Source organism: Chelonia mydas, chromosome 2 (genome assembly GCF_015237465.2).
Source record: "Chelonia mydas isolate rCheMyd1 chromosome 2, rCheMyd1.pri.v2, whole genome shotgun sequence".
NCBI lineage: Eukaryota > Metazoa > Chordata > Testudines > Cheloniidae > Chelonia > Chelonia mydas.
The window spans coordinates 151,322,260-151,345,403 of record NC_057850.1 but is presented as its reverse complement, the minus strand read 5'-3'; the positions used below and the strand labels follow the sequence as shown (position 1 = coordinate 151,345,403).

General features: G+C 43.0%; 1 protein-coding gene across 9 annotated transcripts in view; it reads left to right on the top strand.

Annotated features, from left to right (window-relative positions):
- Positions 1 to 23,144, top strand: part of COL15A1 (collagen type XV alpha 1 chain) — a 275,000-nt gene that overhangs the window by 208,525 nt on the left and 43,331 nt on the right. For all 9 annotated transcript variants that reach the window (XM_043540351.1, XM_037889859.2, XM_043540354.1 and 6 more), the window contains 5 exons: positions 3,585 to 3,650; positions 5,998 to 6,033; positions 7,309 to 7,371; positions 9,184 to 9,261; positions 9,374 to 9,409. In XM_043540351.1, coding sequence (XP_043396286.1) covers positions 3,585 to 3,650; positions 5,998 to 6,033; positions 7,309 to 7,371; positions 9,184 to 9,261; positions 9,374 to 9,409 — 279 coding nt within the window. The remainder of the gene's footprint in view (positions 1 to 3,584; positions 3,651 to 5,997; positions 6,034 to 7,308; positions 7,372 to 9,183; positions 9,262 to 9,373; positions 9,410 to 23,144) is intronic.

Genomic DNA, 23,144 nt, shown 5'->3' with positions numbered 1-23,144 from the left:
GAGCAACATCACAATAGCATTCTTTTTCTATATTTGAAACTTTATTATTTGTGTAGTAGATAGATATTACTGGGTAGACAATAGATGAAGGAAATTGGGCTCTGGTCTTGAAATTGATAATACAGGAGCGCCATTCACCTCAGTCACTGCAGTCTATAAGTTGCAGCATTGGAGCCTTAGATTGCAATCAATTCAGGGAAGGACCTATGTGTGTTTGTGTAGTGCCCAGCACAATAGGGCTTCAAATTGTTGTGATTGGAGCCCAGGTGAGTTACTGCAACAGAAATTCATCATCATCTCCCAAAGAGAGTCTCAGTTGTTCAGACATTCCTTTCTTCTGAATTCTGTCCGACATTCACCACACATTTTCAATCCAAAGCCCAATACAAAAGGGTTTTTTTCTCCCAGTTTGTTGTAATTTGCTGATATGAAATGCTAAAATGTGATCAGATTAAATCATTTAGGCTATTTTGCTCTGGGAACTTTTATATTTTGGTCATTTTGAAGGGCCAGTAAGTCTCACTTGTCCTTTGGTAGAACATTTATACCATTTGTCTTTTCAGTGTAAAACTGTAATTGATGCTTTACTGAAATCCCCTGCTCCCCCCCTCCCCCTTTCCCCACCGTAAAGTTCAGTAGAAACCAATGCGGGGGAAAGTGAGCAGCAAACTTTCTTTTTCAGTCATTGATCCATCATATTTAATGTCCAAAAAACTAATGAGGAAGGAATGGAGAGAGTCTGATCCAGGAAATAGAAAAGAAATTTAAGTGATTTTTGCATTATGTTCTTTTAGCAATTCTGCCTCTAGCATTTTAATGTCCCATGGGATGAGCAGTTGAAAGCTCCACACATAATGTACTTAAAATCCAAGAATCCATTAACCAGTAAAGCTAACGAATATTATTGTTACTTCAACATATTAGTAAAAAAAGAAAGTCCCATGTTTTAGGCAGCACTCGCGGCCCAGGGTATGGTTTCAAAAGGCTGACGTGAAATGACGAGCGGTCTCATTGCTGCATTTATCACTGTGAAAGTTGCTTGCAAAACAAACAAACCAAAAAAACAGGGCAAATGGCTACACTTGGAGTGGAATGGACAGACGAGGAGCCTGCTATGTGATAGGCATCTCTGTACTCTGTATTTTCATATAGCTATAGAATTGCTTAAAATGTGTGTGCTTGCCTGACACACATATAGTCTAATTGAGGCTTGAGGCTACAGATCATTTACACTGTACACAAATTGTCTGGTCCAAAGCAGGTTGAAATCAATGGGAGTTTTTCCATTGACTTCAATAGTCTCTAGATCAGCCCCAAAGTGAATGGTTAAATACTGAGTAATTCAAAAGGATTGTGTAACCTCAGGGCTCCTGGAATTCTGCCACCAACTGAAGATATGGCAGAACAATTGCAACAGCAGAATGCTTTTATTACTATAATTGAAGTAATTAGCACACATCTTGCCCCCTGTCTGGAGGGACACAGAGCCTGGAATACAGTGGAACCAGTGTGATTCTGCTACACTGGGAGCCAGGCCGCAGCAAGCTGCACAGGGGTCTGATGCTGCTCTCCTCAGGGGCAGAGAGCTGACACATGAACCTCAGATAGGTTTCCAGGTGCCTACATACGAATTTCAGCTCCTAATATTTGGCACCCATCTTTGCACATATTGTGGCATATGAAGAAAAAGGAGGCAGGTAGCAGCATCCAGCAAAGAACAACATCCTTTAGGAGGCTGCACCACACCTGGAGGGAAGTGAATCTGGACTGTGCTCAATTCATTGTATGTATTAGTGCTCAGTGGCTATAAATGTCCCCTGATGTGATGGTTGAAGGAGATTTTTCTTCTGCTTTTCCTTTTCTGACCCACCCTCTTGCAAACAGCAATTTTCAAAACATTGTGTCTGTAGCCGGTATAGCAAGGGATGGTGGTTTGGAGTTCAAGTGCTGGTATTACACAGGATGTGTTTTACAACATACGCAATCTGAGTCTGGAGTGGATAGAGTTGCTTGCTTAGATGAAAGAATGATATACAGATCAGAAGACAAATTGGACAAGTTAAAGTCTGTGTGAAGACATATTTGAGATCAAAGGAGGGATATGTTTTTTAAAGCAAATGGGACTATCAGGAAGAAAGTGAAAGAAATGAAGCAATCAGGAAAAACTGAATAAGGATGAGTTAGAGGGTTTCTTCTATGTAAAAGGCATATATGGATAGTTTACAAAATCAAGCTGTGACCATCCTGCTGTACTGTAATGTATGACTGCATTATACACTATGGGGGAAATAATTTAAATCTGTAAAGAAGCTGTCCGAAACCAAAATGAAATAGGAACAAAATGTCATTAGAGCCTGAATCCTGCAATGAGATGTGCACAGTGAGGGCTTGGCTGCACTTGCAAGTTAAAGCACATTAAATCAGCCCTGGGCGCCCTAACTCCTGAGGTGTCCACACTGGCAAGGCACATAGAGCACCTGAACTCCGCGGCTGGAGCACCCCTGGTAATCCACCTCCACGAGAAGCATAGAGCTTGCTGCGCCCTGGCTGAAATGCTCAGGCGTCAGTGTGGATGACGTGTTGCATTACTGCACTGTGATTGGCCTCCGGAAACATCCCATAATCCCTTTAAATCAAGTGGCCGTTCTGGTCATTGTACTCAGCTGCAGGCATGTGGATATCCCCTTTCAAAGCTCCGTTTCTGACAGCTGGCATGCTTATCTGCTCCGGGACACAAAGCAAAACATTAGTATGGAATGCGCCTGTTGCAGAGGCAGGCGTTTGTGCGTGTGTGTGTGTGAGAGAGAGGCAGGGGGTGGGGGCTTATGTCAAGGGTTTCCCCCTTCCCCCTGCTGCTGTCTGAACTTACAAGACAGCATGGTGACACACTCTAACCCCCAAAACACACTGTCTCCCCCCACATACACACAACACACTCCCTGTCACACTCCACCCCCCACACACACACATTTGAAAAGCACGCTGCAGCCACTTGCACACTGGGATAGCCACCACAATGCACTTCTCTCTGTGGCATTGCAAGAGCTGCCAATGTGGCCACGCCACTGCGCTTGCAGCTCACAGTGTGAACACATGGCAGCACTTTCCCTGCTGCTGTCTCCGAGGGCTGGTTTAACTCCCAGCGCTCTACATCTGCGAGTGTAGCCATAGCCTCAGACTCCAACACCCACTCAGCATTGAAGCATGGGGTCTAAAGCACTTATTTTAATCTTCAACCTATAGAGAAAATATGATCTCAAGTCACAACCCCTCTGTGTCTGTTTCCTCATCTGTAACGTAGGGATTCCTACCTCACAGGGACGTAGATACTCAGCTCTGTAATGTTTGCAAAGCACTCTGAGATCGTTACACGTAAGGTGTAATAAAAATGCGAAGTAGTGGTATTCCAAATGAATGACACCAAAGGAAAAAGCAAAGAATGTTCCCAATAGCCTGGTCTACATTCTCTATCTCCACAGTTATTACAGGATGTTGTAAGCTGTCTGTGCATTTCTAGAAATGTGTCTACCCCAGAGAACCAATTAAATATTTGAGATACTCTGTTCTTTGTCCTTATTTTTTAGCTACTTCTCAATGATACGGATGGAATTTCTAATTTTACGGGAATTAAAGGACTGCTTGGGCCTTCAGTGAGTATATTCTGCCTTATTAAATGCAAGGATTTGTTTCATACTTCAGTGCTTCTCTTTAAGTACTATGCAAAGCCCACCTCCCTGTTCTTCAGACATACGCACACACACACACTCCTTACTGACTTCTGTGGGACATGTAGAGGGACATGTTCTGAGAACAGAACTGGATCCTGTGTTGGTAAATTAACTTCCCTACATTTGTGTAAAATGTATTATAAAGAAAAGAATTAGAGATGGGCCAAACTCTGACCCTGAACGACAGATGTCTGCCTAACTGGAAGAGGAGAATTGGTGCAGAAAAAAATAAAAGCCTACTAAGTTTGCATCCATTTCTAGGACCAGATATTTTGTTTGCTTGTTAGTTTGTTTTTAGGGTCCTGAAGTGTTCTGATAAGATTTTGTTCATTTCTGCCTGAGGCTGGAACCAGAAATCCTGAACTACTGCAAATGAGGCTGTTCTCATGGCATTTCTAGCTGTGACTGAAAGAGATGGAAATCTTATGAGACAACTATTGATACAAGATTTTGGGCTTGTTTTTTTCAGCCAGGAGTTTAGGAGAGTTCAGTTAAACATCTGAAATTCTGGATGCTTCTCTGAACTGATTCCAAGCTCCAACGGCTAGATTCACCAGTATGCTCAGGCTTCTTTGCACCACTGCTTTTATACAAAGCAAAGCAGACTTGATTTAAGGTTACGTTTTTGGATTTGCTCATTGCTATTCCCTGCAGGTCCCGCCCCCTTTGATAACTAAGCTTCATGTGAATAATGGCTGGGAATCATTTAAGAACCCCTTACTAGTTGTCCCAAAAGACACATTTGAGGAAGAAGGCTGTGCTGGGGTGGGTTTTTTGTTTTTGTTTTGTTTGTTTTTTGCTTGGTGTTTTTGTTGTTGTTATTTTTTGGTTTTTTGCTTTTTGATTAAAAAAAACTGGTCTAGAGGAGAAGTCAAGACAGCACATTCATTTTCTGTTGACTTCAGTGGGAGCTGTATGGATGCATATGAAGGTAGAATTTGGCCCACTTGTCTTATGGATTTGAGTAGCTCACCTTTACAAACCTCATGGGCAGTGTGTATAAGAGGCTTGGAGGCTAAGTCTCCCCAAATGGGGCAAGAAATGCCAGATGCTCAGAGTATCTTGTTAGAACAATTTCTCTGACATGAACAAACTGTATCTTTTATTATTTTCATTGCATGTGTTGGTAGCTCCTGTTACCAAAGTAAATGTTTAATTCTTGTTTTGAACACAGTTGATTTTTTTTTAATTGGAGCAAGGGGCAAACTTCTGTCCACCCGTGAAGCAGATTAAGGCTGAATCCTTTCTGACATTCTGGAAAGTTCTGTTTCGGACTTTGTTAGCCCTTTCTCTGCAACCTGTCATTTGTGGTCTCTTAGCCTTTTTCTGCTCACCCCATCCAGTGGCCCCTATAATTTTGGCAGTAGCTCTTTGTGCCGTCTAGCATTTCTCACAATAGCAGATTCTAACCACTGTGTAACTTGCATCTTCCATATTGTGCAGCAAAAATGCATTCTAGGTAGTGTATATAATGCATATCATGTTATATTTCAATTACAGGTCTGGAGGAGGCATGCTGGGAATCTGGTGGGCCATACTGCATCACTGACAGGGTTGCAGAGAGAAGGAGAACCTTGGGCTTCCCACCCAAGAATCTCCATGGCTACCTGTAGTGGACAGCCAGGCTTTAGACCTTTCCCTAAAAAGGAAGGAGAGCCAACAGGAGGAGTAGTAGACTGCCAAGCTCACCGTGACTAAGAAGACAATACAGATGACTCTTCACACACAGCACAGCCATTCAGCCTTAAATTTGACCCCCTGGGGATGGCAAGAGGAACTGGGATGATAACAGTACCTTACTTCCCTCAACAAATCTGTCATTTCCTCTGTGCCCAGCACAAATCCCAATCAGGTCTCCTATTCACAGTGCAACGGGCCCTTGCTGTGCTCTGTGCAACACCACAGATCCATGAGCTATTTGCTGCAGGCTAGCAGAGGCTGAAGAAGGAGTAAAGTACCATGATGTCCTTAGGACAGAGATCAGAGAGGGCAGAGTTAAGATATTATGTGGCTGTACTGTGAGGGAAATGTCACCTAAACTCTCTGCATTTCCTGGGTTTTCCAACATTTGAGAATTAATCTCTAATGCTCTGGAGAGAGCATAGGACAGTGCTGCATGTCTGCAAATTTAACACCACCTTAATGAAGTATTTTGCATGTGAATACCATTAAAAATAGTTAATGTTCACAAACTAGTAGAGACATAGAAACTGCACAATCCACTTTACAAGTCTATAATATGTACTTGTGGGTTTTTTGTGTTTTACAGGGGCCAGACGGCAGGCCCGGTTTACCAGGATTTCCTGTAAGCATTATGTTCTAAGGTTTTAAGTCAGTTTTAAATATGGAAATGAGCTCATTAATGTTTCAGCATTTGGAATCATACAAAATTGATACAAAGCCTGACAAATTCTCAAAGCTCATAAATGTCAAATTGGAGAATAAAACTAGACAGAAATGAGTAAAACTAGACAGAATGTTACAAATACTGTAGAAATAAACACTTGTTCAATGGAAGTCAAAAGATGCATCATCCATTTTGGTACATAAATTGTATCATATTTATACCTAACATTTGACTTAATTCAGTTTAGCGCCATATTTTAAATCTGTAACTAGGTCTGATAAGTGTTTAGTCCCTATAGAAAAGCCCTATAGAATTTAGTAGGGATGAAATCAATAGGGTATTGAAGAAATTACCTTCAAAGCTATAGCATTTAATGGAGAATTATATCCTTTCTATAGTTTTTTTTGGCCCATCCTATAACATTCTATAAGAGGGACACAATACCCTGTTTAAATTCTATAGGATGATACAAAGAACTCTGCAAAAATATTTCTCATTAAATGTTACAGGACTTCTCCAAAATGATATCATACCAAAGTCCCAGCACCTTAGTGTCATGCTGGCTGTCTATTGTGATCAAATTGTAACTCCCTACCAATTTTATTTAGTTTATGGATTCAAATATAAGAATTTTTCAAAAGTTTCAAAAGCGACTGATGGTTTCAAAGTGTAGGTTTGGGTACAGGATCCCAGGCTCCATAGTCCATAGGAAGAATAATCTAGGCAAAAGGTAGGTCTGGGTTTTGTGGGCTGCATGGAAATGGATAAAATGAATGGACAAGCTTTTAAAAATTAATGTAACAAGCTGTATAAGATCCCTAATTGTTACTAGAATAATTGTGAAGACTTAAATGTCACTCTCATCCTGCTTTAGCTGTCAGTTTTGTTCTTTACTGATGCAGAAGAAACACAGAAACTGGAATTCAGCTTTTGCACGGTAAAAAGGGTTTTCAGTGCACTTTTAAGGGAAATCTGCAACACAAAATGCAAGCCAACCTTTCTCCACAGAACAACTGTAGGGAATAGTTTCTGTAATTAAGTGATGCAGATAGCAGTGGCCTTAGACTAGGGAAAGGAGATTCCTGGGACAATTAAAACTGGAGTGATTCAAAGTTTCAGATCTCCAACTATAAGAAATTAAATTGATCAAAATGTGCTTCCTTATTCTCAACTGATATCTGAAAAGCTCTTATCCAAACCAGTTATAAAAGACTTTTATTTTTACCCTTTTAGGGCCCAAGGGGACCAAAAGGTAACATTGGACTGACTGGATTACAAGGACCAAAAGGACAACAGGTAAGAAGGAATGAGTAGCATCCCATGTGCACTAGAGAGATGAATATGCTCAGAAATGGGTTAAACCATTTACGTCTGGTGGCATTACTCTGTTGCTTTTATGGTTTTCATTTTGCTCTCCACAGGGATATTAATGAGTTGGTACTAGAGTTTCAAAAGAGATGTCAGTGGAAATCAGCATTATTAAACAAAATACCTTGAAATTCTCTTGGGGACTAATATACAGACTCTGATGCTGAAACGCTACATTTCATTTTGCACAATTGTCAGAATGACTCTGCGTAAACATTAAACATTTTGGGTATGAGGTGACCTTTTTCTGTAAACTGATCATCCATGCCAATGGCGTAGGAAGGAAAAAGGAATCACAGCAAAAAGGCTATGTAAATTATAGAAGGACAAATCTTGCTCCCTCCTCCATGGGCGCACAGGACCCTGCCTGTAGCAGAACCCCACTACACAGAATGAGCAGGATTTGAGGACTCTAGTTCTGTGAGGTTTGGGATTGTGGCATTGTTGGGAGAGGAATGGGGGCAGGAAGCAGGTGGTCAGGAACAACTGGGCTACTGCAGCCTTGGAGAAGAGAAGAGAAGAGAAAAAGGAAAGCAAAAGACCACTCTTCTGATCCTTTGCTTTCTTAAGTAGCTCATAGAACTGTTTTGTTGATTTCTTGTCAGTTAATGTGATGGTGTAGATACTGTTTAATTAAAGTCTGAAATAGGTTCCCAGAGCGGAGCAAAACTAGCACTCTTAACTGTGAAATTACATGCCAGTGAATGAAAGATGGCATGCTGATCTTCTGGCATGTGTTTGACCACAGCGTCATTGATCTTCCAATGATCCTGAGCCAAGAATGGCAGCTGTTTTTAAGGCTACTGATCTCAGGCTGCAGAACTGAAAGACCCCTGGGAGTGTGGGCCATTGAATAAATATTTGGGGAAATACTCCCTTTAGAGGTCCCTGTGGTACTTTCCTCACGGCTCTGAGTCCATAGTACTGAACAGGAGATGGGGTCAGTGATGCATCAAGGCAAGCCTTCTTGTGAGCCCAAGTATGAATGACTCAAACATTTCTAAAGCTTCGGGGAAGATGCAATAGAATGGCAGTGCACTGAGCTGACTATTCAGCAGAGTCACTGTGGTGAGCGGGGCAGTGGTTGGTGTCAAGCCAGAGGCCAAATTTCTTCACTTTGAGGTTGTGGGACCAGGTTGTTCAGGATGCCTTGGCTGCGTAGGGTGGGTGATGGCAGCTACTAGGGCCACACTGGGAACCACTTCTACCCACTGCGGAGCAGTTATTCATGTGATTGGTCCCATTGAATTGAATTGGAGCCCTCCTTGCAGTACCAGCTTACTAGTGAAACTAAGGGGTTCACAGCCCAGCTCTTGGTGACTAAAGTTTATTGGCTAGAGGAAATAGGACAGCATCATGCTCCAAATGTTTAGAAGAAAAGACCTCTGCTTTGATGACAGCCAGGGAGCTATTGAGGTTTCATGTTATACTTTCAGTTAGGGGCACTAGCTGAGGGAAGGCTTGTTGTATTATTTTGGTTCTCTTTCAGGGTTTTTAGGAGCAGGATGTTTTTGTTTTATTGTACCATGGTTAAAAAAGAAACAACCCTCATCTCCCCCCCCCAATTAAAATCCACCCTAGTCACATTTTTGTAGTTGCCACCTCTCCCACCAGCCTGTCACTACTTTGAACCAACAAAAATGTTGCTGCACTGACCTTTTGAAGCTGTCTGGTCTGTGCAAGTAAAGCTTTGTTTAGAACTGTTGTATAAACATCACAAAATGATTATGTGAACTGTAGGGTGAAAAGGGAGAACCAGGAGTTATCATATCTGCAGATGGATCTCTAAGAGAACTTACAGGACGACAAGGGCAGAAGGTAGGCTAATACTGTTACCAAGTTCTTTTGGGACACTTGCACTCCATTACTAACCAGGCCAACAAGACATTAGAGTTTCTCTTCATCACTAATATGAATGTCTCTCTCACAGGGTGAGCATGGGGCAGTGGGACCACCAGGGCCTATGGTAAGATATTTGCTATTTTTTAATGTATTCATACTTTTTGATTTTACAGAGATTACCTCAACTTAGTCAATTAGCTTTAGTTTTTCAATACCATTCAGCAAAGATGAAGCATAATTTTCAGACCCACAGACAGCAATGTCTTCGAAGTATTTGTCTTTGGTATACAGTACTGCAAATTGTTCCTGTTTTGGTTTAGAATTTAACAAGTGATAGCACATATGTATCATTTGATTATTAAAAAACAGAGGCCAAATTTTTCAAAACTTGTTCCCAAAGCTAGAAACCTAAACCCATATTCAGGCATCTATATAAGTCTGACCTGATTTTCACAGGTGCTGAATTATGTTCAGCTCCCTTGCCTTCAGTGGAAGCTGCAGACTGGACATGAAAATGAAGCCATTTATTAAAGTACCTAAATATAGCTTTAGATGCTTTACTTTAGGCTCCCTAGGTTTGAAATGTTTTGACTCTACAAGGAATGCTGCTCCCAAAGCTTGAAACTTAATAACTCGAAAATAGTTGAACGATAAAGACTAGTTGGCCAAATTCAATGAAGTCACAGCGGGGATGAATCTGGTACAATCAGTCGCAGTGAGTTCCAGATTTGATTATTTTAATCCCTTTACCTTGGAACGCACCAGTTTTTTGTCAGATTTAAAAAAACTCCCTGGGCTAGAAGAGGGGAGTGGCCTTCTTGACCACATGCATTTTGGGGCCAAATTCATCCTTTGTGTAACTCCGCTGATTTCAGTGGAAAAGGAGGACTTGTGGCACCTTAGACACGAACGCATTTATTGGAGCATAAGCTTTCCACTGCATGCATCCGATGAAGTGAGCTGTAGCTCACGAAAGCTTATGCTCCAATCCATTTGTTCATCTCTAAGGTGCCACAAGTCCTCCTTTTCTTTTTGCGGATACAGACTAACACGGCTGCTACTCTGAAACCTGTCATTACGTAAGGCACTGAATTTAGCTGTATGGAGTGGAAATTTATCAACTTCATGAAAAAACTCGTACAGATTTTTTTTTTTTTTAAGGCATGCATTCGATGAAATGAGCTGTAGCTCACGAAAGCTTATGCTCCAATCCATTTGTTCGTCTCCAAGGTCAACAAGTCCTCCTGTTCTTTTTGCGGATACAGACTAACACGGCTGCTACTCTGAAACCTGATTTCAATGGCTTTACCTTGCATATGAATCTGGCATGTCTGAATTTTAGGAAGATATCAGCTCTTAATTCCGTCCCCAAATTATGATACAACATGACCCCTGCTTATTTCAATTCCCACAGTTTTAATGAGCATTTTATCTGTTCCTTTTACAGCTATAATAGTCTCAGTGTGGAAAATGCAATCCTGAAAATTGTGTGTAAAAGTGATGTACAGTAAGTTTAAAATACAGCAGGTCAGATTTTCAAATTTAGGCACATGTGATTGCACACATGTCTAAACTATGAATGTAAATGCCCAATGGGTGTATCTGCATCAGGTATTTACATGGTTACTTGCTAGTTGGGTGCCAAGCTGACTAAGTTCATGCACAAATACTCACTTTATACATACACATCACATCTGTGATCATAAATTATATGCATACAATTCTAAGTGCACAGCTGCAAGCATCTACATTGGAAAATTTGTTCCAGCATTTAAAGTGAGTGTCCTGGAGTGACAAAGTGAGATCCTGCTGTGATTCAAAGGCAAATTACACCAGGTGAATTTGTGGTTTAACTCTAGCTGGCTAGAAAAATTGACAGAGCAGGCAGTTTGCTTTTAGCAGATTGACAAAGGCTACAGGATCTATAGCACTAATGACATTAATGAAAAGTTGGGAGCATCTGCAAAGATGGCAGGCAGGAATGCAGTAGAGAAATTTCTGAAATATCATGCTATGCCATACCTATGATGGTGGCACAGATTGACTGGCAATGCTTTGGTTGCCTCTGGTGCATGCTTGTGTGTTAGGTTCGCATCCTTTTGGGAACCTATGATTTGTTTGCCCTCCTGCTGATGCCATTTGTTATGTGCCGAAGTTGATGTTTCTTGTGCTGTGTCTGTTTGCATCAGCTTTCTTTTTTTACCATGTTCCCTGGTGACCTGCTGGGTTGATAGACTATGAAATATTATGCAGTGGTTTAAACCACTTCCTTTTAGCGGTTGGCTATCTCCTGGCTTCAGCTTTTGATATAGTATGGCCAAGGATGCCCTGTGCCAGATGGCAAATTTCAGCAAAGGGGATTTTTGACACACAGTAATTATGGTGTTCTGGGTACCTTGTCAGTACCTGTTGTTTTACTGAAGTCTTTTTTGAGGGGCTGGTTGGATGTGTTGCATGACACTTCTGTTGGTTGCTTTGGTGCAAATGTATCTTGGGAGGGCTACTCTAACTTACATCATTGCCTTAAGTTCCCTTCCTGCCCCCTTAAATCGCTGCGGGATGAGCTGATCTTGCCTTTTGACTTAGACACATGGCCTTTCTGACAGGACATGTCCCTTTTCTGACCTAGCCTCTCCACCCCCACTGAAGAGCACTCAGGATCCTTTTACACCACCACAGGGTGCTCAAGTATCTCAGGGTACGCATGTTGTACCACGAGAATGCCTTAGGCCTGCCTGACACTAGAATATTAGGTTGACCCAGCTAAAATCCACATCCTGAGTGACATAAACTGACCTAAGACTCTCCATGTAGACAGTTTTAGGTCAACAGAGGAATTCTTCCATCCACCTAGCTACTGCCTTTCAGGGAGACGGATTTCTTCAGCCAGCGGGGCAACCTGACTCTGCAGCTGTGCCACTGTAGTGTGTTAAGTGTAGACAAGCCCTTACTGACAGTTGCCTAAATGGCTACACTTCATTCGAATTTGACACATTTATGCTGTCTCAGGATTTGGTCCAGTCTTTCTATGCCTAGAATCATCCAGTTCCTCCCTCATTCCCACTCCGTTGCTTTATAACATCCTAATGCAAAATATATCGATTGTAATAATGTCTGAAGGCAAGGCAAGCAGTTTGTGAGATTGAAGCCTGAGCATTTCATCACCGAAGGACTCTTTGTGGTGATAGCAGAAGTATCTCCTACAAATTACGCTATAGTAAAAAGGAAATGAATTAAAAAATAAGACCTTTAAAAATGATAGGATGACATAATTATGTCTTCTCACTAAAAACAAGGGAGTCTAGAGATAAGCCTGACCCTCTTCTAATTCACCTCAGTAGATGTGACAAATTATCTCTTCTTCCACAATTCACTCTGAGGGAACTCCAGAAACGCAAGGAGTTTATTTTGTGTACGTATGTAGTTGTTTGTTTGTGACTATCCAGGGTTCTGGGCCCACGTGAAATTTGTATTTTAAAAAATTAGATAATAGGACCAATTTTTATGTTCAAAAATGAACCCTCCCAAATTCCCCCTCCCAGAATGGTCATTCCCCCTCCCTCTTATGAGTTTGGTACTCTTCTTTGAAGCAGTAAGTGATGCAGCATGACAAGAAAGTAAAAAAAAAAATCAGGCTTTGGCAAATCAACTGGGGAAGTAAATTTCAGAGTCAATGACCCATCCCTCAAAAATCCCATTTCCCTCCCCAGTAGGGATCAGATTGTCACCTTGCAATCTATCCTGAGGAAGGGGCAGCACAGCTATGGAGTAGGAGCTTCAGAGAGTCATGAATCTGCCTCTGTTTCTTCGTCTCTGCCTGCTCAGCTCTGCTGGCCATAGCATCGTGAGGGGAGTGTGAAGTCAAGGCTCCATCCACCAATGCAGGAGGCTGTGCAGGATCTGGCAATGTAGGTACGCTGTGCAGGGAACGTCAGAAGAGGCTCCAGATGCCCCTTAAACTCTGGTGCAGTTGCACAGCCAACCTGACAACTGAACTGAAGTCAAAGGGCTTTTATCTCAAGAGCCTCACCTGATCTCAACTGCAGCAGAATGACTTGAGGTCCTCAAAGTAGATGGCACCTTTGTGGGCCTTCAAGGTTGATCATTTGTGATGCCTGGGGTGTGATCAGCTGAGGGGCAGGCTCCCAAGAAGCCTGTTACAGATGTAAGAGAATTGTCCCACCTACTGCTTCCCTGCTTTTCAAGGCTCCAGAAGGACAGCAGGGAGGGTGAGGAATAGCAACAGTTTTGGATATAGGGCACTAAGTAAGTAGTAGCAGCTGCTTGGGGGCTGAGATGCCAGTACAAATTCCAGCAGCAGGTCAAGAGTGACGGCATTCTTACGAGGCCAGCATGGCTGACAACAAAAGCAGAAAATATGCACTAAAACCAACCCTCTGCTAGAGTGAGGGTCAAGTTAGCACCTTTGATCTGCTTCCTTGCACTGGTGATGCCCCCAGGGAGTTGGCTCTCCCTTGGTAATGATAGCTTGGCCCTCCCAAGGTGGTACGGAGGATTAGGGAGAACTGGCTCCCTGAAAGAAGCACATCAAAGCGCTAACCCTACCCTCTCCCTATCAGAGGGTCCAATTTTCCCTCCCTACCCTGCCATTGATGGCAGAATGCCTCTCTTCCTGTAAGCCCCATGCTTACAGGCTGTTTCACTTGCTTCTTTCACCCCCTTGCTGCTGCAAGTGGTGGTAACTTGCCTTCCGCTCCCTCTCCAAGTTACTGATACTCATCATGGAGGGGCCAGAGCTGGAATCGTGAAGCAGGAAATAATGAGGGAGTTACCAACTCTAATGATCTTATTGAGAGTCTCACACTATTTGATGTTTTACTTAAAACCCCAGCACCTGGAGACTTGGTATTATGTGAGAATCTCACCTATTTTTGATGGTTTATATCTCTAGCCCTCATGGATGCAGCTTGATCCACGTGTTCTTTAAAGGCTCTAAAACCAGAAGGGACAGAAAAGGAGCCCATCATTTATTTATTTTTAAACCTCATGATTTTGGGGGGCCTGACCCATGATTTTTGAACATTTGAGGTGGCAATCTTGTGGTTCTTTCACATCCCTGAGAACCTGCCTGTCAGCTGCTGTCTGTTCCTACCCTAGACTTCCGCTGACATCACTCAGGCACAATCTGACTACAAACAGGAAGTGAAAGAAGAGTCTGAAATCCCCTGTAACATGTCGCAATTTTATTATTAAATAGCAGATTTGGATGCCAGTATTGATGGGCTTTTCAGATTCTTGAAGTTGCTGTTATTGTTCAGTAACACTCCCCTATATTACTAATTGTAAAAGTTCTCTTTTAATTTACTTATGTTTGGGCAGGAGAGAAGTATACGTGATGGTACTAGATGGATGACACAACTTGAAAATATTCCAACGTTAATCATATTTTTGCTTAGGAATTATCCTGTGGTGAATTCTTTTCTTTTTTAAGTTGGCTGCTTACACAGTGAATTACTATATGTGAGTCACAAACTATAGTTTGACACATTAATCATCAGATAGATGGGTTAGGCCTCTCCATGAATATGCATTATTGCTGTTAGAAAACAGCAAAGGACAAATGGTTGCCAGTTTGGAATGAGAGGAGAAGGTAGTTGACAGTCCATCAATTTGGAGATCAGTCTCTTAGTTTGGAGTAGGGATTGGTGAACAGACTGTTATTCAGACAATATCAGTATTTCAGATCTTATTAATCAGATGATATGTGGACCCCCGAGGGCGAATATCATCCAAATACAGCTATAAAGCTAAGCTTTCATGGCACCCTGCTGGCTCCTAAATAGGCCTCCAGGCTGCCTACACCACTTGACATCGAGAGGCAGCACGGATAGAAGGTCAGACTAGGAATGACAAGACCCAGGTTCTACTCCCAGCTGTGCTACCAACTCACTGTGTGACTGCGAGCTGTCACTTCACCTCTCTGTTCCTTGCTTTTTCCACATGTACAATGGAGAACATTATAGATACTTTTGTGAAGTGCTTTGGGGTCTCTGGGTAAAAAAGTCACTATATGAACGCCCAGGATCGGAATAGCCTTCTAGGGTGAGTGGGAATGAGGACAGAGAACTGGCCTTATATGCCCTGCTTACCTCCAGCATCTTTGAGGGTAGCCGGCGGACCCTGCACCTTAGGCTCATCTCCAGTTTTCTGGGGTGCTGATAAGGCCGTCTGCATCCTCAGCCAAAAGGGATGCCTTCCCATTCCCCTGCTGTATGGCAGAGGCATAGGACAGTGCTCCCATTGCCACTGCTACTGGACTGAGCCAAGAGCCTGATTTGCCCCAGAGAGCCCTTTGCATAGTAACTAGGGAAGCCTTTGGGGTCTGATGGGCTTAGGAGAGAGGCCCTATTGTGTGGGCACTGTCCCACTCAGAAATGTGGGAAAATACAAAGTAAAATGAATGTGCCTTCATCCCAGTGCTATATGCACCAGTCACAGCTATGAATGGAACACAACTCTTCCAGCTGAGGCAGCTACTCCAGTGCCCCAGCTTTATTAGTGGATCTGTGCTCTAAAGCAGTAGCAGCAGGGCTTGGCTGAATAGCAAACACAGCAGGGCAATGAGGGGACACTTTCCAAATGAACTGATCTGCACCTCCTCGTAGGAAGCTGCAGCAGTCGCAAGACTTCATTGGACAGCCTGTCAGAGACAACACAACACTGAGAAGCACTTTCAAAAGGGCTCTTAATTATCAGGCACATTCTGAGCTAAGGCACGTTGCAGTTCCTCATCGACAATTTGAACTTAGAGGTGTAATTTGGACTTAGTGTCATGGAGGTAGAAGCTGCTGCCTTCTGTCCTGTGAGAGCAGGGGCTTGTGAAGCCCAAGGAAACAGTAATTGCAGTAGATGATACAGGATGTGAGGAAGACTTGAATAAGGATTTCTGGCCTTGGAAGCAGATCTAAGGAGCGCAATAGAATAATGTGCTGGGTGTCTCTCTGACCTCATTCTCTCTAGAGGCATTCAGAACATTTCTGCAGCTTTACCATCCTTAAAAACACTACTTTGCAGGTCACCTCTCAACACTGCTTTTGTCCCCTGCTTTCCTTATTTCTTCCCTTTCTAGCTCTCCCATTTTCACTCCATTATTCATTTATCTCATTTGTTACAATTACTCTGTTTTCATATCTTCAGTCTAATTTCTTTTAACTCTTCTTTCTTTTTGTGTTATTCAGCTTCTCTTCCTCCTTCATCCCTAAACCCCATGCTCCTGACTGAACCATTGGAACCATTTTACCAAGGATCGTGGTGGATTCTCCATCACTGGCAACTTTTAAATCAAGATTGGATGTTTTTTCTAAAAAATATTCTGTGGGGACTTAATCATAGAATATCAGGGTTGGAAGGGACCTCAGGAGGTCATCTAGTCCAACCCCCTGCTCAAAGCAGGACCAATACCCAACTAAATCATCCCAGACAGGGCTTTGTCAAGCCTGACCTTAAAAATATCTAAGGAAGGAGATTCCACCACCTCCCTAGGCAACGCATTCCAGTGTTTCACCACCCTCCTAGTGAAAAAGTTTTTCCTAATATCCAACCTAAACCTCCCCCACTGCAACTTGAGACCATTACTCCTTGTTCTGTCATCAGCTACCACTGAGAACAGTCTATATCCATCCTCTTTGGAACCCCCTTTCAGGTAGTTGAAAGCCTCTATCAAATCCCCCCTCATTCTTCTCTTCCGCAGACTGAACAATCCCAGTTTCTTCAGCCTCTCCTCATAAGTCATGTGTTCCAGTCCCCTAATCATTTTTGTTGCCCTCCGCTGGACTCTTTCCAATTTTTCCACATCCTTCTTGTAGTGTGGGGCCCAAAACTGGACACAGTACTCCAGATGAGGCCTCACCAATGTCGAATAGAGGGGAACGATCACGTCCGTCGACCTACTGGCAATGCCCCTACGTATACATCCCAAAATGCCATTGGCCTTCTTGGCAACAAGGGCACGCTGTTGTCTCATATCCAGCTTCTCGTCCCGTAGGTCCTTTTCTGCAGAACTGCTGCCGAGCCATTCGGTCCCTAGTCTGTAGCAGTGCATGGGGTTCTTCCGTCCTAAGTGCAGGACTCTGCACTTGTCCTTGTTGAACCTCATCAGATTTCTTTTGGCCCAGTCCTCTAATTTGTCTAGGTCCCTCTGTATCCTATCCCTACCCTCCAGCATATCTACTTCTCCTCCCAGTTTAGTGTCATCTGCAAACTTGCTGAGGGTGCAATCCACACCATCCTCCAGATCATTTATGAAGATAATGAACAAAACCGGCCCGAGGACCGACTCTTGGGGCACTCCCTTGATACCGGCTGCCAACTAGACATGGATCCATTGATCACTACACGTTGAGCCCGACAATCTAGCCAACTTTCTATCCACCTTAGAGTCCATTCATCCAGCCCATACTTCTTTAACTTGCTGGCAGGAATACTGTGGGAGACCATGTCAAAAGCTTTGCTAAAGTCAAGGAACAACACGTCCACTGCTTTCCCCTCCTCCACAGAGCCAGTTATCTTGTCATAGAAGGCAATTAGATTAGTCAGGCATGACTTGCCCTTGGTGAATCCATGCTGACTGTTCCTGATCACTTTCTTCTCCTCTAAGTGCTTCAGACTTGATTCCTTGAGGACCTGCTCCATGATTTTTCCAGGGACTTTTTCAGGGAAGTTCCATGGCCTGTGTTCTACCTGAGGTCAGACTAGATGATCCCAATGGTCCCTTCTGGCCTTGGAATCTATGAATCATGAGCAATAGAATGGAATGATGTGTCAGTCATATTATTTACCATCAGTTTCATCAGAGACCAGTACTGGTTGCTGTGAATCAGACTCTTTATCCATTACAGCTTTAAATGTGCAAAATAACTGTAGGGCTACGTTGTGGCATTTCATCACAGCACACAGTAAGGAATGGTATGGGGCCATGCCACCCCAGGGGGAGTACTGGAGGCAGCCTGCCTCAGTGAGGCAAATACTTCCCAAATCACTCATTGCCCTGGAAGGAGCATGCATGGCATAGGAGAGACCGTCATGGCTCTGCCTGCTCTAAGCCCCCTTTCAGACAAGTTGCTCTGGGGGATGCATCTCAGAAGCAGCTCCTGTTCTCTCTCCACTACCAGGGCTGCAGTTCTGGTTGGCTACACAACCTGCATGAGGGGAATCTGCTCACTCCTTCCTACCCCACTGCAGCCACTTAAGGGCCAGCTACACTCTAGCCCTGAGCAAGTAAAACAGAATATAGTTCCCGGTCTGGCCCTAGTGACATCAATAAGACCACTTGTGTGAGTAATATGACTTATGTGGGAAAGTGTTTGCAGGATCAGGGCAAAAAAATGTATTCTAAGAAATCTGCCTTTGCTACCTCTGTGTCGGGCGCAAAACAAGAACATTGATGCAGATTGTGTTTGTACAGTGCCTAACGCAGTGGGGGCTGATCCCTGTTGGAGTCTTTGGGCACTCCTGCAATGTAAACAACCATCTAATCAAGCATTTTGTAGGAGCATTTTTGGATCCTACAAAACTGACATCAGGATGAAATGATATCAAAAACCCATTGAATTTTTGTAATAGAAAATTCTAACAGTACATACAGTACACAGCACTGACTGTTTTGCCCAGACAATATTGAGAGTTACTGCCTCAAAGAAAAATAATATTCTTGGGTTTGACTTGGTCAATTTTTACATTGGGGTTCAATAAAGGGAGACACTCTTAAATCATACAGTATGCAGAAAAGCTGCTGAAAGCCTTCAAGTCTGAATCTGTCTGTTCTGTGCAAGCAGTATAGACATTATTGAGTGGAAAAGGTCAACCTTCAGGTTGACCAGTGACTATGCATCACCCCAGACTCCCAATGATTCTGGAGTCTACATTGCTCACTGAAAGAAGGGATCAATATACAGAAGTCAACTTTCCCTCAAAACGCAACAATGTTCCTACCTGAGCACCAGATACGGAGGAGTATAGAGCAGTTCTACAAACCACCACTAGGTGGTTCTGAACCCTGATGTCTGAGGAAAAAACATCCAAACCACACAGGTTTCTAATTTTACATGTTTTATTGCCTGAACAACTAAACAAAACCATAAAATAAAATACAAATAAACAAATCAAATTAGAATAAAGTGGGTTTCTAGAATCATCAAATTATGAGATTGGTTAAACCACCTCAAATAAACTAACAATTCCTTACACGCTCTATGTAACTTAAGAAGACAGTAGTCTTTTTAGCTATCAGTCCCCAGAGTAACAGAACATTGTCAATTTCAGTGCCATTTTATATATTTATGTTCCAACAAAATATGTGATACAGGATGGGGGGTGTCAAATCACTCGCTGACTGAAGCTAATTTTGGGACTACAGCTCTGATGCCAATTAAGGCAGCCTGCCCAAATTACTGGTGGTTAGGAAATAGCTTGTCTCCTTATCCCCCAATATAAGGTTATAAGAAACATTCAAGATGACACAACTTGTTAAATTTGTCGTTTGTATTTTAAATGAAGGTGAAAATAACAAGTTTTCTCAAGATTAAACATATAACTCCTTTTGAAACTTGTATTAAGGCAAAGTTACAATAAAACATTAACATGGTATGTCATATATTTCTTATTCAGGATCAGGTTATTTTTCACAGTACCTGGCTAAAGATTCTGGCTTACTGGCTGGGGAGCCCTCCTCTGAGTTTGCTAAAAAGGGTGACCAAATTTATAAGTATCTATCCTCTTTTTGGTGCATCTCTTGTGTACGTACTGGATATGAAAGCTTTTCCATTGCAAGGACTGTACCACAATTCCATAAGAGGAAGAGTCACATTTTTCCAATACAAAGTCTAGCAGCTAACAATAAAAAGAAATTAATTTGTTGTTCTCTTTAAAATGCAGATCCTTTACTGGAGCATTAAGCAAGCCGGTCAGGGATCTCTGGGAAACAAGCCAGCATTTTGTCATACCATGAATCTCTTTAATAATTTCCTCCCAAAACCATCTAATTCCTGAGTGCAATCACCACATGTGCAAGTATCTTTCCCCTTTCCCTACAACCCCTCCATAGGAATACCTCTCTCATAACAAAAAATATGATGGCGCTTAACTGGAGTCAGTTGTCATCTATACAGTAGTTTATAAAAAAAATTCCTTATGGGCCACACAAATTGAGGATGTATATCCCTTTTCCTATATGGAGACACTCTTAGCCAGATCAATTTCTTTGTCCAAGTCTGTCTCCCATCTTTTCATCTGGATTGTTTTCCTAACATCTTTCTCAGTCAAATTTGTATGTATCTTAGAAATTAAACCTTTTGTTCTAGCTTGTTCCTCTTCCAATGTGGCTAAGGTCTAGAAAGAGCTGCCACATATCCAGATTCCACAATAAAATGTTTTACTTGTAAATACTGAAAATGTGGGATCTTTATATTATTACATACCTCTTGGTATGATTTAAAATCAGGACCCAGGAGCAACTGTCAATATTGACAGAAAGAAAAGGAGTACTTGTGGCACCTTAGAGACTAACAAATGTATTAGAGAATAAGCTTTCGTGAGCTTCATGCATCCGATGAGGTGAGCTGTAACTCACGAAAGCTTACGCTCAAATAAATTTGTTTGTCTCTAAGGTGCCACAAGTACTCCTTTTCTTTTTGCGGATACGGACTAACACGGCTGCTACTCTGAAACCTGTCAATATTGAGTAATCCTGGCTCGTGCCCACAACAAATTGATATTTTCAGGGACAAATTTCTAATTATCATTTAAATTAGCTAAGGAAGAGGGCCTCGGCAACAGGAATTTAGAAAATTTGTCTAAAACTACTAAGGTGGTCTGGATGAATGGGTGATTGTATTTTTTATTTTTGGCAACAACCCCTAATGCATGATATATAGGCCTGTGTGATCTTTAGACAGCACCATTGTTAATGTAGGGCTGTTGGGTATTGGAGGAACTACTCTAGAGATACCTGTGGCACCCCATATTCACCACTGTCATATAATAATGATATATTTTGTACAAAGTATGCCTTGTGAGGTATCATTCTGAAAGTCTTGATCTGCTAGACATTAATATCTTGCTGGATTGTATGTGCTATCATTGTATGTGAAGTTATGGAGTCTGGCTACGTATGTGCTACTGAACCATGTTGTGAGGTTGAGAACACCCATAAGCAGCCTTTCAGGTACAACGATAAAAAGGCCAAACAATGTTAATGGCTTATTGAGGAATGTAGCAGGGCTCCAGCCCTGAAAGGGTTAAAAGCCAGCCCTTGGAGAGAGCTGGGGCTCAGAGCCAATAAGAAAAGGCTGGGAGGCAGCCAATCAGGGCCAGGCTGGGCCTATAAAAGAGCTGCCGGGCCAGAAGGCAGGCAGTCTCTCTCTAGCTTTGGAAGGAGATGGACCTAGCTGCCTGGGAGAAAAGGGTACCTGAAACAGAGCAGCGCTGGGGGAGGGCTAAAGGAGCTGGGGAGCTCCAGCCTGGCAGCTCCCCAGGCTGAGGCCTTGGTAAAGGCCTAAGGAGGTACTGGGACTGAAGAGGTGCAGCCCAGGGATAGGCAGAGGCAGCTGGTCCAACCCCCTCGTCAGTGATGAATGGCCATTACACACTGCAGTCTGCCCCAGAGAAAGGGGGCTAGATGATGACTGGCAGTAGCCACTGAGGCAAGGTGGGCATAGGGGGAGGGGATTCCCTTGGGAAGGGAGACCCAGCATGTGGGGGCACTGCCCCCAAGGTAAAGGGCACCGGAGTCCGGGAGGGACACGGGGGGCCTGAGGCAAGTGAGACACTGGCCAGCAGGAGGCGCTCTGATGCTGGAAAGAGCTAATTCCCAGACTGACCAGCAGGAGGCTCTGCAGCAGTGAGTGCTCTATCTGCTACAAGGAAATACACATAACCATAAGGATTACCCCAGGAACTGTGTACAATAGAAACCTTTCAGAGATAGAACTACACAATGGGAACTTTTTGACCCAGGGAACAGCAAAAGAGCTTTCCAGCAAGTGGGAAGAAGATATAAAGGGGGGAAATGACATCATGACTGGACCTTACTTTCCCTACAACAACAACACCTGAAAGTACCGGAGGAAAAAGACTGAACTGGGTGGGAAGTGTTGGTCCCAGGCAGGAAAGAAAGAAGTCTGCCTGTGTATGTAAAAGCTAACCTGCTTGTACTATCTAACTGGGTGAGACACTGCTTGATTCAAATACTAACTAGTACATTAAGCTTAGATTATGGTTTTGTTTTATTTCTTATGGTAACCTACTTAGATCTGTTTGCTGTCATTTAAGAGCTATCTTTCTGCGGTTAATAAATCTATTTTGTATTGTACCTAAAACATTGAATGTTGTTTGAAGTGCAAACGGGATAAATCTCAGCTCATGAACAAGAGTTGATGCTCTCCACTTTCCTTTGTAGAAGTGGCAGACTGGATAATAAATTCATACTGGTTGGGTTTTGACCAGGGCAGCACAGTATAGTTCTGGGGTCTAGGATGGGGACCTGGGAGTACTTTGGTTGTAGCTTCTTTATTGTGGGTTCATAAGTGGCTGGCCAGAGCATTTATGAGCACAGCTGGGTGTGGCCCCAGCCTGTGGATGTTGGTGTGAGTGCAAGCTTGGAGGGCTTTGCAGCTTGTCACAATGTCACAGTGCAAGAGGGAACCCAGATTGGTGAGACAGAGGTCTCAGCTGTACCTCAGTTCCAGGTGGCACACCGGGGACGGGGACCCATCTCAGCACCATTCTCAGATTCTGTGGGTTCTATCCACACACACTCTTTTGCGCTCAAACACACACTCACTACCAGCCACCTGCTGGAGTTAAAAACGTTGCAAGAATGCTAAGGCAGAGGTGTCCCTCTG